Here is a 17,398-nt window from a genome sequence, read left to right as displayed (position 1 = left end):
TTGGGATTAAAGGCATGCATCACCACTGCCCTGCAATTATGAGTATTACAAATGGAATTTGTCTTTAAATATTTTGTATCTTAAAAAAATACTTTGCATCTTACATAATTAAGTAGCAAGCTGAGTACAATTCTTTAAACTTTCTTTTGACATTTCATATATATATATATATCATAAAGTTATATGTTAACTTTTTTATAGTAATTGGTTTTTTCTTGTATCTTTCAAAGGAAAATCAGCTGTTTATAATGCTTCCTTGTTTTTCTTTTTTTTCTCCTTCCACATAGAAATGGCAGGATATTATTAAGGAAGTCAAGTTTCTACAAAGAATAAAACATCCCAACAGTATAGAATACAAAGGCTGCTATTTACGTGAACATACAGCATGGGTTGGTATTGTTTTCTTCTTGTTATAAATTAGTTGCTTTTGGTTTAGCATGACTTAACTCACAGTATCTCAGATTAGTTATATAAAGACACACACACACCTGAAATGCTCATTCACCCTGGGAAAGGAAAAACAGTATTCCTACAACTCTTAACAGATAAAAGAACTTTTCAAGACTTTTCTCCAGAGTTCGTTCATATCTTTAGGGATAACTTCTTAAGAGTAGTACTCTTATTTGAGAATGGAAGTGAACATATCTTTTTTTTACATAAATCTATGTTAGTATATTTAAGTACAAAAATCTGGTGAAGTTTTGATACATCTTGGTGAAATTTGAGATTATGTGATTCCTTGGCTGAAAAAGAGAGAATTGTAACATTGTATTATAAGAAATAGATTCATTATATATGTAATTACATATGATTATAAATATACTTATTTTAGAGAAGTGTATATGTAACGCACAGCTTATATATAATTGATTTCATGCCACCATGCCTGGCTATCATTGACTTTTCTCTTTCTTTTTGGTTTTTCGAGACAGGGCTTCTCTGTGTAGCCTTGGCTGTCCTGGGCTCGCTTTAGATTTTTTTTTTTTTTGGGTAGTTTTAAGACATGATCTTGCTATTTAGCTCAAGGCATCCTGGAACTCACCATGTATAGTCCATGCTGGCTTCAGATTTTCTGCCTTGGCATCCTGAGTGCTGGGATTATTGTCATGTGTTACCATGCCTTAATGGCTTAATTTTATGTATAAATTTAACAAATTACCAAATATATAACTTACTGTAAAAAGTAGATGATAGTTTGTTTTACTTTACATTGTCTTCTTGACTTCACATGTATCTCAACTAGATTAGTGATTATAGTGTATTTTCATACATTATAATTTTTCTCCTCATGTAGCTTGTAATGGAATATTGTTTGGGATCTGCTTCAGATTTACTAGAAGGTAAGCTATTATTATTATTATTAATTACTTAATTAATTAATTTATTTATTTTGAAGCCAGGTAGTGGTGACATACACCTTTAATTAATCTCAACACTTGGGAAGTAGAAACCGATCTCTGAGTTTGAGGCCAACCTGGTCTACAGGGCCAGTTCCAGGACAGCTAAAGCTATATACAGAAAAACCTGTCTTGAAAAGCAACAAAAATAAATAAATAAACTTTGAGGTAGGGTCTCTCTGTGTAGCCCTGGATGTCCTGGAACTCACTCTGTAGATCAGGCTGGCCTTAAACATATAAGAGATTCACTTGCTTCTGTATCCCTCCTGATGTCATTAAAAGCATTTGACACCATACCTGTCCCTAATCATTGTTTATTAAAGTATTAAAAAAAAAAAAGCTGGGCGTGGCGCTAACATCTGTAATCTCAACACTTGGAAGGCAGTGGCAGATCTCTGTGAGTTTGAGGCTAGCCTGGTCTACAAAGTGAGTCCAGGACAGCCAAGGCTGCATAGAGGAAAACCCTGTCTTGGGGTGGGAGGGGGGGAGGAAGTATTAGAAAAAAACCAACAAATTTAGTTGAGTTGTTTTAAACAATATTAATACTAAATAAATTTACAGCCTTTTTTATTTTCTTCACCTGAAATTTGCTGTGCTTAGAAAATAGCAAATTTTCTCATTGAACTTTATATGTATCTTTTGGAATTTTTGTCAATTTGATTTCTTGTTACTTTGTTTTACAGTCACCAAGTTAATTGTTCCTTGTGGTTAGACTTAGAGGAACAGTTGGCTAATGAGTACATGTTAACACTTGTCACGGTGTATACTAGTTATAACATTTAGTGGCCTTTTGTTTTATCACCATGGGACTTACCTCTATGTCTGCTTTTTAAAAAATACCCTTGTATGGGTTGGGGAAATATCTCAGTGAGTAAAGCAGTTACTGCACAAGCATTAAGACTTGAGTTCGAATCCTCAAAACTCAAGTAAAGTTATGCATGGTAGCGTGCTTCAGTAATTCCAGTGCTCCACAAGGAGATAGAGGTAGACAGGAGAATCCATGGAGGCTTGTGGGTTAGGTAGCCTGGCATATACAGAGCCACAAACACCAAAGAGACTTTGTCTCAAATAAGGTAGGAGGTGAAGATCAATATTGTTCTTTAGCTGGGTGGTGGTGGCGGCACACGCCTTTAATCTCAGCACTTGGGAGGCAGAGGCAGGCCTCTGTGAGTTCCAGGCCAGCCTGGTCTACAGAGTCCAGGACAGCCAAGGCTACACAGAGAAACCCTGTCTCAAAAACAACAACAACAACAACAAAAAACAGCCAAAAAATGTGCACATAGACTGTGGTACACACATACATACCACACACAAAAATAGCAATGTGTCAATTTGTGTGTGTGTGTGTATATATGTATATATATATATGTGTGTGTGTGTGTACATATATATTTTTTTTTAAATAGGATTTTTTGTATTTTATCTATTTTGTATGTATGTATATATGTGCAGCACAGTGCATTTGTAGAAGTCAGAGGATGATTTGAATGAATTGGCTTTCTCCTTCCATTATGTAGGTTCAGGACACTGAACGTAGATCCTCAGGCTTGCACATTTACCCACTACCCATATATTTTTAAAGCAAAGATATTCTATGTGATTACTTTTCAAATAAATTTCTTTTTTCAGTTCATAAAAAGCCATTACAAGAAATGGAAATAGCAGCAATTACTCATGGTGCTCTCCAGGGACTAGCTTATTTACATTCTCATACCATGATCCATAGGTAAGTGACTCCAACATTATAAAATATTGGCAAGTGAACGGGTTGTTGAATTTATCAACCCTACAGTTCAGTGTCTCTGTAATTTTTGTTTGCTTTAGCCAAATAAAATTATATAACTGACAGTATTTACATTGTTCACAAACTAGAAAGAACACAGCAGCATATATTTGGTCTGTTAAGAATAATGATTGTTTTTGCTTATGTGTGCTGCTATTTTTTCTAAAACATGGAAAACATGGAACTTAGTTGTAGAATTTACTAATCTGCAAACTGAGAAGGGCATTAGGGATTACACACCCACAGTCACAAAGGGCAAGAGAAAGTACTTTCTCATTTAAAGAGAAAAACACAAGCAAAACTATTACACTCAGTATTACATGTACCATAACAAGAATCAGTAAGTCTCGTTTTAAAAAGTTATTTATGTATTCTAGCACCCATGGAACATACAGTCCCATTGTGTAAATATCCACATAATGTAGTTTGGATAGTATGTTTGCTGTTTCAGAAAAGTAAATTTGAATGTAAACTTGGGGCTATTGATAGTGTATTATCCATGTGCTTCAGTTTTCATTTCATGTTTAATCAGAAATTATGTGAAAGCTTGAGAAATGGGGTGAGTAATTCTGTTGTTATAAACCAAGTATGGAAGAAAAGGTTCTTTACTCTTTTTCCTTTTCTAAAGAAAAATGTTAAAAAGGGATACTTAAAAGTCTTAGGAATTCAAAACCATTGTCCACATTGATAAACCAGCTCAAACACATGCCATGTGTTAAAATTGTGTAATTTTCTTTGTTTTGTTAAACTAGTCTTAATTGTTACTATATTTTTACTGAAATTCTGTTTCTCTTGTCTAATTTTATTATCACAATGTGAAATTATTTTATTACTTGATTATTTTTATTTCTACCATCTTATAACATTTTTATTTTTTGTCCATTTAAAAACACAATCTAATGAAGGAAAATGAAATAGTTTTCTTTGTCCCTTAAACCAGAGATATCAAAGCAGGAAATATCCTTCTGACAGAACCAGGCCAGGTGAAACTTGCCGACTTCGGATCTGCTTCCATGGCCTCCCCTGCCAATTCTTTTGTGGGAACACCATATTGGTAAGAGTGGTCTTATCTAATAATGATGTTCATCAGTAAAGCAGTAAACGATTATAGTTTCCAAGGTCTCATTTTCCTGAAAATATACTCTTGCTTTGGTTATTTTTTTACTTTATGTTTTATACTGTTTTAAGCACAGATTTACAGGTTTGTCTTTGCAACTGCTCTTCCCCCCCCCTTTTCTCATATATTCGCCCCCCCATGTGACCCCCCCTCCCCGCAAGACAGGGTCTCTCTGTGTAGCCTTGGCTGTCCTAGACTCACTTTGTAGACTAGGCTGGCCTCGAACTAACAGCGATCCACCTGCCTCTGCTTCCCAAGTGCTGGGATTAAAGGCGTGCGTCACCACTGCCTGGCAATTTCATATATCTTTTTACATTTGCCACATTTACTTTCCTGTTATTCTCTGTATTGTGTATTAGGTACGGGAGTAAAACATGCTAATACTTCAAATAGAGGGGTAGACAAACCAAGTAAACATCAACAAGTTTTCTTTAAATTTACATTTTAAAATAAATTTGTGAAATTGTTTCTTTGTGAATTTATGCCATGTATATTGAGGTGACCTTGTAGACCAGAAGAGGGCACCAAATCCCTTGAGTTACAGCTGACTATATAGATGAGCTCTGATGTAGGAAGCAAACTGAGGTCCTCTACGTGAGCGTGGAGTGCTTCTAACTGCCGAGCTGTACTCTGCTGCAGTACCACTCCTTTTTTGAAATGGTATCTCATGTTGCTCTGCCTGATTTTAAACTCCCTATTTAGTTGAACTGACTTGCATCCTCTATCCTCCATGTTGTATGTTCCAGCTAATTTACTTTGTATCAGTCACTATATAGACTGGTAGTTGAATTAAAGGAGTTTTTGCTGTTTGAATTTTCTGCTTGAATTTTTCATGTACATGAAAATATAAGTATAATGAGATCTTTCATCCCAGTTACTCAGCCCAATAACCTTTCTCTCCCTGCCCCCCCATCCCCCCTCACCCCACCCCAGTTTTTCAAGACAGGGTTTCTCTATGTTATCTTGGCTGTCCTGGACTCACTCTATAGACCAGGCTGGCCTCGAACTCACAGAGATCCACCTGCCTCTGCCTCCTGAGTACTGGGATTAAAGGTGTGTGCCACCATGCCCAGCTCAGCCCAATAACCTTATCACATGGTTAATTCGGCTCTCCCTACTTTGATTTCTCTCTACCCCAGTTATTTTTTATTGAAACTCTAAATATCTCCTCTGGTCTAGGACTAATTTATACATATCTATCAGTGAAAATTTGAAAGAAATAATTTTTTCAGATATTTAAACTTCTATATGTTATCTTTGTATCTGAAAATAGTATCTTTGGTTCACTGCATCTTTTATGATCTGTGTTTTAAATCTCCTCTTATTTTATAAAAGAAAGGCTTGTTAGGATTAGGATGGTACATTGCTCTGGATGTAGAGTCTCAGTAGCACACTAGAAATAAATTTTGTGACTGTCCAGTTTCTAAAAGAAACATTATAGGGTCAGGATTCAATTTTATAGATAGGCCTTGTGCCTTCCTTTTCATTTCAGGTAAAACAACATACAGTATTTGTTGCCCGTGATAAAATTCAGTATTTCGAGCAAGTATTAGAATTTTGTAATGAAGTTCTGAGATAGCCCTGCTTTAGGCGTGGCCTTTTGGACGTGACAGATGATGAGAATGAGTCCCATGTTTCTGAGCACTGCTAAATATGTACCTCGTAACTTTTAATTTGTCTCCCATTGTAAAGATTTTTATGTTTACATATATTGGCTGGAATTCAAACCAATGTTACTTATTTTGGTGGAACTTACATTCTCAAACTTTAAGTTGATTGGATATTGTATGTTTTAGGATGGCCCCAGAAGTAATTTTAGCCATGGATGAAGGACAGTATGATGGCAAAGTTGATGTATGGTCTCTTGGAATAACATGTATTGAATTAGGTAAGCATTGTTTTTTATTACTAGGGCTTAAGTTTTTTGTTTTGAGACAATATCTCACTGTGTAACCTTGGCTGGCCTACAAATTGCTCTATAGACCAGGCTGGCCTCAAACACAGAGTTTCACCTGCCTCTTCTTTCTGAATACTAAGATTAAAAGTGTGAATCATGGGGCCTTTTTCTAGCACTGAACAGTTAAGAATTCAACAGCAGCCGGGTGGTGGTGGTGGCGCACGCCATTAATCCCAGCACTCGGGAGGCAGAGGCAGGTGGATTCCTGTGAGTTCCAGGCCAGCCTGGTCTACAATGCGAGTGCAGGACACCCAGGGCTACACAGAGAGACCCTGTCTCGGGGGGAAAAAAAGAATTCAGCGGCAAGCTTAAGAGTTGCTGATGAAGGGGGAAAGTGGGGTAGGAGGTTGCAGCCTCTGGGAGTAACAGCGCCGACAAGAAGTCTCAAGGCCCAAAGGTGGTGGCAGTGCCGTAAAGGTCAGACATAGTATATGTGAAAAACACGGCAAAATGATGGATCCCATGGAAAAGTTAAAGTCTGTAATGAGATTCAGTGAAGTGGCCTCACAAGACAGTGATGATAAAGCCAGGCAAGGGGATGACTTGTGTTGGATGAGAAGAGGGTCCATGGTAGGACCATTTCAGGAAGTGGCATTTGCCTGTAAGTGGAATGGATAAGCCTGTGTTCACAGACCTACCAGTTAAGATAAAATTTGGATATCATATTATTATGGTTGAAGGGAGAAAATAAAATCACATGAAAGACTGAAAAAAGAAAAGTATGAGTCACCACACCTAACTGAATTAAGTTTTGAATCAGTTTTATTTCAATTACCAAATTATATTTTTGTCTTAGATTGCAATTTAAAAAATTAATGTATTATGTATGTATGTGTATTTTTGTCAGCATGTACATCTGAGTACCATGTGTTTGCCCAGTGTCTAGGGAGACCAGAAGAGACCCTGTTGGGTCTTGTGGAACTGTAGTTGCAGATGGTTTTGAACCTCCGTGTGGGTTGTAGAAATTGAACCCAGGTCTTGTAGAAGAGCAGCCAGTTCTCTTAACCACTGAGCTATCTTTTCAGCCCCAGATTTAAGGAGAAAAATAAATCATTTTAAAGCATTTGTTTTGATTATTTGATAATGTCTATACTAACATAATATATATTAAGTTACATATATTTGCTATTAAATTAGGCCTAAAAGAATTTTTCATTGTGGTCTTAAATATCTTTGTCTGACATTAAGTAATTGTTTAACACTTAGAATAATACCTAATACTGTATTTATCATCCATAGAAGCTTTTTGGGTTTTGTTTTTTGCTTTTTCGAGACAAGGTTTTTCTGTGTAACACTCTTGCCTCTCCCAGAACTCACTCTGTAGATCAGGCTGACTTTGAACTCTACCTCTGCCTTCTGAGTGCTGAAATTATAGGTGTACACAATACTACTTGGCCATAAAAGGTTTCTTAATCATTCATGAATTATTTAGTACTATATAAATTAGTCACTTTTAAGTTTAGAAATTACACATCCAATCTGACTCTGGTTGGGCAGGCCTTAATGCTCCTTACCATGGAGGCTGACGCTGGACGATTGCAAATTCAAGCTCTGCCTCACAAGAGAGTGAATGCAGAGTAACCTGGGAAATTTAGTAAGGCCTGCAAAATTTAAGGGGGAAAAAATCTTCAAAAGACTAGGGCTAGAGGTCACTGGTGCATGTCTAGCATGTATGTGGCCCTTTGTTTAATTTTCAGTGTTCCTGAGAAGTGAAAAATGTTGTCAGGCTGCATAATTTTAACAGTTTAATTTCTTAAAAAAGAAAGACACTTAGCTAGACTATTCAGGTGAACCCATGATAATGTGTGGTATGCAGTTTGGCTGGGAGTTAGCTCAAGTTAGGAAAACATGTAAACAAATTAATAAGGAATAAGACCTGAAATGAAAAATTAAAGTTTGCCAGGCATATGTCTTTATTAATCCCAGCACTGGGGCATTAGAGGCAGGCAGATTTCTGTGAGTTTGAGACCAGCTTGGTCTACATAGTGAGAGTAAGTTCCACGCCAACCACTGCTACAAAGCAATAGCTTGTCTTTTAAAAATTTATAATAAATCAGGAAATATTTTTTGTTTAAAGTAAATTTAAGTTGTAACTTAAAAGAATTTGAGATAATGGGAGTGTAGTTTGGTTGATATCATGAAATCTTGGGTTTGATACCGGGTAGCCCAGAAGCCAAGCATGATAATACGTGCCTGTAATTCTATCACTCAGCAGAGTCACAAGTTTAAGATCATGCTCAGCTACCTAGTGATCTAGAACTCAAACTGGGTTACATGAAATTCTTTTGAAAAAAAAAAAGGTACGTGAGTTAAAGACAATTCTAGATGGCATTACCAGCATTTGAGTGGAAGGTTTAGGAGGACCTTGATTTGGCTTACATAGTGATGTGCAAGTCAGTCTGGGCTACATAGGGATACACTGAATGTAAATTTAAAAAATAATAAACTCTTGGATCTCACTATGTAGACCAGGCTTGCCTAGAACTCAGTAGTGATCCTCTGCCTCCTGAGTGCTGGGGTTAAAGGTTTGTATCACCATGCCCAGAAAAAAATAAAATAAAATAAAATCTAGTTGAAGGACTAGAAATACAGCTCTGCTGGTAGAATATTTACCTAGAATGAAGCTCTGGGTTTGGTTTCCCTGAACCATATAAAATTAAGAATGAGGGAGGGTGATTAGAAATTCAAAGTCATCCCTGGCTGTATAGCAAGTCTGAGCATATCCTGGACTACAGAACCCAGAAGAGAAGAGAATATGTGAGACAGTTGAATCTGCCAAATTGAAGACCTCAATAGTAACATAAATGGATTTCCTCTTTTTCTATAGTAGTCTGAAAGGTACTATGTGAGGTAGAATATGTATACCCACAAGTCAGTGAACCAACCATGCTGAATGAATGGCATGGCACATTCCTGTGACAGTGTGTGAAGTCAGAAGTGGATAAAGAAAGAAAAGAGTATGTATACAAGAGGGAGGCCCAGTATCCAGATCAAAATATCTGTTAGAATTAGTAAGGGATTCATTCCTGGAGGTGGCTTAGAGTTACCAGGTATCCAGCGAGGAAGGGAAGTATAGAGTTAGTATGTATGGAGGTAATCCCTATTTTGGATTAGCCTAGCTTAGCTATAGATCCTAATAAAAAGGATGAGAATCTCCCTCAATGAGGTGTTCTTACAGCAGAGAAGAGAACTGGTTTAGCTGAGGTGTCAGAGACTGAGAAGTTATTCTCACTGTATTTGGAATGGAATGGGGGATTGACAGAGAGTGATAGTAGAACTGTTTCTGTGGTTACATATAAAAACAGTTCATCACATAAACATCAAAAGCTTGGCATAATGGTTCATGCCTATAGTCACAGCGCTTGGGAGACTGAGGAAAGAGGATTGCCATGAGTTCTAGGTAAGCTTGTACTGCAGAATGAGACGAGTTAGAAAGAAAGGAAAGGGAGGAGCTAACAGGAATAATATTGAGATGAAATAGTAAACTGGGTCTTTGTGTAGTCCTGGCTGACCTTGGGTTCACTATATCCACCAAGCTGCCTGACTTCCTCCTAAGTGCTGGGATTAAAGGCGTGCACCACCATACCCAAATAATATTTTCAGTAATAATGTAGAAAGAAATATAATTGTGTTATATGCATCTATTACTTTTATACATGTTAAGTGTGTACCTTTATTCAGAAAATGTAAAAATGGACCAGAGAAATTACTTGGTACCTTTGCAGAGAACCAGACTTCAGTTCCCAGCATTCACACCAGCTATCTCAGAATTGCCTGTAGCTCCAATGTCAGTCAGGGAGACTGACACCCTCCTCTGATGTCAGTGGCTGTCTGCACACTCAGGGAGCCCTTGCTACTTCCATCATGTGGGTTTGGGTTTTTTTTGTAATAATTTTCTTTTTTTACTTTTTTAAAGATTTATTTATTATTATGTATACAGTGCTCTGCCTGCATGTACACCTGAAGGCCAGAAGGCATCAGATCACATTATAGATGGTTGTGAGCCACCGTGTGGTTGCTGGGAATTGAACTCAGGACCTCTGGAGGAGCAGCCAGTGTCCTTAACCTCTGAGCCATCTCTCCAGCCCCATCTTGTGGGTTTTGGGAACTGAATTCAGGTCATTGGGCATGGTGGCAAGTGCCTATGAATCACCTCCCCTGGCTTTGACCTTTTATAAAGTAGAAAGGGGAATCATCTAAACTCAAAATAAATAAAAGACAGAATAATAAAGATCAAAGTAGAAACTCAGTTAAATAGAAAATTGAAAAATAGAAAACATCATTGAAACTAAAATCTATTTATTTAATTTATTTTTTTTCTTTGATTTTTCTAAGACAGGATATCTTTGTGTAGTTTGGCTGTCCTTGACTCAATTTGTAGACAGGGCTGGCCTCGAACTCTTATCAATCTGCCTGCCTCCCAGTGCTGAGATTAAAGGCGTGCGCCACCACGCCCGGCTTGAACCGAAAATCTAATTTTTTATGAAGATCATTAAAATTGATAAGCCTCTTCATTTTGGTTAGAAAAAAGAAAATTCAAATCTCTATAATATTAGGAATGAAAGAAGCCAGGTGTGACAGTTTACATTTATAATCCCAAAGTTTAGGAAGCCAGGAGTAGTGGTGCACGCTCTTCTGATTTCTGTGGGTACCCCTACTTATATATATAACCCTACACAGACACAAATAGGTAATTTAAAAGTAGTAATAAAGGGACTAGAGAGATGGCTCAGTGGTTCAGAGGACTGACTACTCTTCCAAAGGACTTAGGTTAAAACCCCAGCACCCACATGGCAGGTCACAACTGTCTGTAATTCCAGTTCCAGGGAATTTGATACCCTCACAAAAAGGTCTTTCTACAACAATTTTCTATTATGTTTAGAGTTGTTTTCAAAATCTGTTCTTAAAAACTTGATTAACACTTGAGTATCCTTATATATTCACATTTTAACAGAAAAGTTTCCTGTCTTTTATAGCGGAGAGGAAGCCGCCTTTATTTAATATGAATGCTATGAGTGCCTTATATCACATAGCCCAAAATGAATCCCCTACACTACAATCTAATGAATGGTGAGTATTTCCACAAGATACTAATGTTTTGAAATTTTCATAAATATTGATAAAATATAAATCATTGTCAAAACGATTTAATTTTATGTAAGTAAATGTACTACCTGAAAAGAAAATAGGTTACTTTTCCTTTCAATTTCAGGAACACAAATAAGCTTAATAATTTAATAGCTTTTTGTTTGTTTGTTTTGGTTTTTTTGAGACAGGGTTTCTCTGTGTTACCCTGGCTGTCCGGGGCTTGCTTTATATACCAGGTTGGCCTCGAACTCACAGTGATCATAGCTAAATATGTCTCTGCCTCCTAAGTGCTGGAATTAAAGATGTATGCTACCATGCCTGGCTTTTAATAGCTTGCTTCTTTGTTTGTTTGTTTCTTTCTTTCTTTCTTTTTCAAGACAGGGTTTCTCTGTGTAGCCTTGGCTGTCCTGGACTCACTTTGTAGACCAGGCTGGCCTTAAACTCAAAGCGGTCCGCCTGCCTCTGCCTCCCAGTACTGGGATTAAAGGCATGAGCCACCACACCCAGCACCAGCCTAGGGTTTTGTTTGTTTGTTTTTTGTTTTTTTGTTTTTTGAGACAAGGTTTCTCTGTGTAGCCTTGCTTGTCCTGGACTAACTTTGTAGACCAGGCTGGCCTTCAACTCACAGCGATCTGCCTGCCTCTGCCTCCCGAGTGCTGGGATTAAAGGCGTGCGCCACCACTGCCCAGCTGCCTAGGTATTTTAAATGATCTCTGTAAGTCTATTTTTGGAAAATGTTAAAGTCATTGATTTTTGCATAGATGAAGTTATATTATCATTCTTTATTCTTCCTCCCATAAATAGAAATGTGCTTTTTTGGATGTTTTTTTAAAGGAAATAGCACTATGTTCACTTGATACTTTCTTTACAATAGGTCTGATTATTTTCGAAACTTTGTAGATTCTTGCCTCCAGAAAATCCCTCAAGATCGCCCTACATCAGAGGAACTTTTAAAGGTCAGTCTGTAAAACTTTATTGTTTTTAACCCTTATGAAATGGTTTTAAAATAATTTGTTGTTTTTTAATAATAAATTTGGGGCCAGTGAGACTGCTCCGTTCGTGTGTGTGTGTGTGTGTGTGTGTGTGTGTGTGTGTGTGTTTGTGTCCGTCCATCCGTCCGTCCATCCGTGCGTGGATCCATGAACATAAATAATCAATACAATAAAGGCTTTGTAGTTATAAAATAACAGTTTAAAAGTTTTATTTTTTTTTGTGCTGGCACTGAAATAGGACGATATGTTAAGCATGTACTCTTATCTTTCAGTTATTTTCCCCAGCTAATTTAAATACTGCTTGTTTTTTGTTTTGTTTTGGTTTTTTGTTTGTTTGTATTTGGTTTTTTCTTTTCTTTTCTTTTTTTTCTTTTTTTTTTTTTTCTTTTGGAGACATGTCTCACCGTTGTTCTGGTTATTGAACTCAGGGCAGGTATTTTCCTGAGAGTTACCCCCTCAACAACCTTCCCCACCCTAGTAACTTTACCTTTCTTAGATACTGTTTTGTTTTTTGTTTTTTTGAAAGATTTATTATTATGTATACAGTGCTCTGCCTGCATGTACACCTGCATGCCAGAAGAGGGCATTAGATCACATTATAGATGGTTGTGAGCCACCATGTGGCTGCTGGGGATTGAACTCAGAACCTCTAGAGGAGCAGGCAGTGCTCTTAACCTTTGAGCCATCTCTCCAGCCCCGGATACTGCATTTTGTTTTAAAGATTTTTAAAGTGTGTGTGTGTGTGTGTGTGTGTGTGTGTGTGTGTGTGTGCGCGTGCGTGCGCGCGCGCATGCGTGAGAAGCCTATTTCTCTCGGAGCTAGGCTAGAAGAGAGCAAGCCCTACTGCTCCTCTTCCATTTGTAGGCACCTCCAGCATGTTGTGGATGCTGGAATCCAAACTCTAGTTCATTTAGCAATGAAATATTATAAACATTGTGTAGGTTTGAATTGGCAAGATGTCTTAGTGAGTAAAGGCACTTGTTTGGCACCAAGCCTCAAAACCTCAATTCTGTATCTGGAACCATATGGTAGAAGCAGAGAACTGATTCTACAGGTCGACTTCTGACTTCTAACCTTCACATATGTAAGTCTGTGTGTGTGCACATGCTCATGCACCTGTCTTTCCCACACACACAATACTTACAATATTATATTTTTTAAACTATTCTAAAAAAAGTGTTTCATTTGAATGTTGACCATTTAATTAGTACTGGTAATAGTATGATAGTTTTACTTAGTTTAATGTCATTTTTGTTTGGTTTTTGTTTTGACAGGAAGTCTCACTATGCCTTAATTGGCTGGAACTCTATTTGTAGACCAGGCTGGCCTTGAACTCACAAAGATCCCTCTGTCTCTGCTTCTTCAGTGTTGGGATTAAAGTGTGTACCACCACACCTAGCTTAATGTAGTTCTTAAAGTTTTTTCTGAGAAGAGATCTCATGTATCCCAGACTGGCCTTGAGCTTTTGCTATGTAATTGAGAATGCTCTCAAACCGCTAATCTTCCTGTCTTTACAAATCAAGTTCTGTGTGTTCCACCATGCCTTGTTTACTAGGATTTAACACAAGACTTCATTAATCCTAGGCAAATACCAACTGAACTATGTCCCCAACTCTATTAAAGTATCTTCATTAGGGGCTGAAGAGATGGTTCAGGGGTCAAGAGCACTTGCTGCTCTTCTAGAGGACCCAAGTTTGATTTCCATCACCTGTAATTGTTTCTACTTCCAGACCAGGGGCATATGATACCCTCTTCTGGCCTCTGAGGGTACTGCATACACACATTGCACAAGACACATGGAGGCAAAATACTCATACAGATTTTAAAAATTAAAAATTTTTACTTGACAGTAATGAGAATTTGACTCTAGTTAGGAATTATTTCCATAAGATTCAACTGAGCTATTTTTATGTTAATGTTTCAGAATTTCAAAACAGATAAATTTTCTTCATTAACATCAGCTAAATTAATCCTACAACAAATATGCAGATATTCACATACATACATACATACATACATACATACATACATTTGATTATTACTTGCAATTGTAGTATATAGCAAAATAATAACTGCTTTTGTAGTTTTTGGCAGTAAGCGCACTCATGGTCTTAGAAATAAAAGCCTGACCAACTGAACACTAGCAACACATTTTAATAGTCTGGTCATAGCTGCTTATTCCTGTATTTCAGCACTAGAAGGATTAAATGTTCAAAGCCAGCATTGGCTATCACACTGAAACCCTATCTCAGGTTGGAAAAAAACCCATAATGTCTAAATTCCAGTTACTTAATTTACTGTCACTAACTTTTCCTACTTATATCAAGTATAGCTTATAATCAGTGGTGGATATTCTTAGTATTCATATGCTTTGATAATTACAACTGTATTTTCACTGGCCAACTAAAAATATCCTGATGAGGATTTTATTTAAGAGCATTTATTTAGGCACGAGTTGAGTGTAGAAATTACTATTTTCTAAGTATCAGAAGTCATAAGATGTAATAAAATTGGATAGCTGTAATTTTGTGAATCCATGTTATAATTATATTATGAGAAAGGAATATGTTTGAACTAATTAATTAGGAACGAAAATAATCTCTTTTTATTTTCTGACCTTTTAGCACATGTTTGTTCTTCGAGAGCGCCCAGAAACAGTGTTAATAGATCTTATTCAAAGGACAAAGGATGCAGTGAGAGAGCTGGACAATCTGCAATATCGAAAGATGAAGAAACTCCTTTTCCAGGAGGCACATAATGGGCCAGCAGTAGAAGCACAGGAAGAAGAGGAGGTATAGTACCTAAAATTGACGAACATTTTGAGTTTATTGATTTCATACGCTTCTTGCCCAACCAGGAATACCTTTTATATCACTGGTTCTAGTACTGTGCTCTTATTGATTGACTAAAATTCTAGTTATGAACAAAGATCTTTTTTTCTTTTTTTTTTTCTTTTTAAGATTTATTTTATTATTATGTATACAATGTTGTCTGCTTGTTTACCTGTAGGCCAGAAGAGGAAACCAGGTTACATTATAGATGGTTGTGAGCCACCATGTGGTTGCTGGGAATTGAACTCAGTACCTTTGGAAGAGCAGGCGGTAGTGCTCTTAACCTCTGAGCCACCTCTCCAGCCCCAAGATCTTTAATCTTGTTATTATATACTTTGCATCCAAACCCTTTATATTGTGTAGTAAAGGATACGAGAAGTCTTTTACTAGAGAAACTTGTGTTTGTGAGGCTTCTTGTCTATTTTAATCTATAATTGACATTTTAATTTAATTCTCTTTTCCTTTAGGATCAAGATCATGGTGTTGGCCGGACAGGAACAGTGAATAGTGTTGGAAGTAATCAGTCTATTCCTAGTATGTCTATCAGTGCCAGCAGCCAAAGCAGCAGTGTTAACAGTCTTCCAGATGCCTCAGATGACAAGAGTGAGCTAGACATGATGGAGGGAGACCATACAGTGATGTCCAACAGTTCTGTCATCCACTTAAAACCGGTGAGAGTTTTCATTGACCCATTATTTTCTTCAACTAATTAATTCAAGAGTTTTTGTTTTTGTTTTGTTTTTAAGTATAAGAAGTTTGGAATCTGGGTGTGGTGGTGCTCATCTGAATCTCAGCACTTGAGAGGATCAGAATTCAAGGGCTGCCTCAGCTACATAGAGAATTTGAGGCCAGCCTGGGCCACTTAAGACCCTATTCACCACCACCACCACCACCACCACCCCACCACCCCACCACCATCCCACCACCCCCACAGAGAAAAGAAAAAGAAAAAAACAGTTTCAGTGTGCTCAGTTGCTTTTCCAGAGGACCTGAATTTGTATCCCAGCATTCACAACAAGCAGCTGTGACACAGGTTTTGTCACAGCTGTGTACAATTCCAGGTGCAAGGAATAGAATGTCCTCTTCTGGACTCCATGGACATCTGCATTCAAAATATATGAATAATTGTGTGTGTGTATAACCTATTGTTAGAATATTGAAAAATAGAATATATACGGGATTTATGAATAGTTGCAAGTAGAAAATGAGAGAGTTGATTATGAGTAATGAGCCAGAAGCAACTTTTATAGTCCCCACTTTTATATGTAAATTAAAAGAATACATTTGATAGAGCTTAGTAAAAGTGAATGTTTGCTACATTCTCTGCAAAATTGTGTGTGTGTGTGTGTGTGTGTGTGTGTGTGTATTACATTTCCAGATTGAGAAGTTTTCTTCGGTGTCTCTTCTCTACCTTAGTCTTGCTTTATGATAAAGTCTAGCCAGCCAGTTGGCTCCATGGGGTCCTATGTCTCCACCAACTGAGGGCTTGAATTACCGGCAAGCTGCTGTGCCCTTCTATCATTTACATGTGTACATGTGCCGTAGGCTTGCACGCTCTAGTCTTTAAGCTTGTGTGACAGTTGCTTTATCCACTGACCTGTATCCTTACTCCTCCTTTGTAATTGTTTGGTATTTCAAGACAGGGTCTCTCTGTGTAGCCTTGGCTGTCCTGCACTCACTGTGTAGACCAGGCTGGCCTTGAGCTGGGATTACAGGCTTGAGCCACCGTGCCCGGCCTCCTTTGTAATTTTGAGTATAATAAATTGCTTAATTTTCTCAAGATTGTTGACAAATTAAGGACTGGAGATACAGCTTAGTGGTAGAAGGCTCCTAGCATATAGGTGACCTTGGGTTCAATTCAAAGCAGGCTGGTCATCTTGGATTCAGTTTTCAACACTAGAAGAAAAAAGGAAGAAAGACAAGTCATGTAACTCTTCCGTAGGGGAGGTTTTGTTTTTGTTTGTTTTGTTTTGTTTTCTTCTGAAACAGGGTTTCTCTGTGTAGCCTTGGCTGTCCTGCACTCACTTTGTAGACCAGGCTGGCCTTAAACTCACAGAGATCTGCCTGCCTGCCTTAATTGCTGGGATTACAGGCGTGCACCACCAAGCCTGGCTTTTGTAGGAGAACTTTGAAATATTATATCCATAGTTGTGTTGTTAGTTTTTAAAGACTGAGTTTTGCTGCATATCCCTGACTAATCTTAAATTTACAGCCATCTTCCTGCCTTTGCATC

The 17,398-nt window shown here is 37.5% G+C and overlaps 1 protein-coding gene and 1 pseudogene across 3 annotated transcripts in view; both read left to right on the top strand.

Moving 5' to 3' along the window:
* Positions 1–17,398, top strand: part of TAOK1 (TAO kinase 1) — an 86,655-nt gene that overhangs the window by 35,167 nt on the left and 34,090 nt on the right. For both annotated transcript variants that reach the window (XM_084749193.1, XM_084749192.1), the window contains 9 exons: positions 288–389; positions 1,295–1,340; positions 3,027–3,123; positions 4,121–4,234; positions 6,094–6,185; positions 11,231–11,324; positions 12,217–12,298; positions 14,959–15,126; positions 15,633–15,836. In XM_084749193.1, coding sequence (XP_084605319.1) covers positions 288–389; positions 1,295–1,340; positions 3,027–3,123; positions 4,121–4,234; positions 6,094–6,185; positions 11,231–11,324; positions 12,217–12,298; positions 14,959–15,126; positions 15,633–15,836 — 999 coding nt within the window. The remainder of the gene's footprint in view (positions 1–287; positions 390–1,294; positions 1,341–3,026; positions 3,124–4,120; positions 4,235–6,093; positions 6,186–11,230; positions 11,325–12,216; positions 12,299–14,958; positions 15,127–15,632; positions 15,837–17,398) is intronic.
* LOC311579010 (peptidyl-prolyl cis-trans isomerase NIMA-interacting 4-like) lies at positions 6,599–9,054 on the top strand (annotated as a pseudogene). Its single transcript has one exon. The product of its transcript is annotated as a peptidyl-prolyl cis-trans isomerase NIMA-interacting 4-like (transcript).

The sequence above is a fragment of the Acomys minous genome, assembly GCF_964271855.1.
Source record: "Acomys minous genome assembly, chromosome: 12".
In the NCBI taxonomy this organism is placed as follows: Eukaryota; Metazoa; Chordata; class Mammalia; order Rodentia; family Muridae; genus Acomys; species Acomys minous.
Note: the sequence above shows the minus strand (reverse complement) of the source record. Positions and strands in the feature narration are given on the sequence as shown.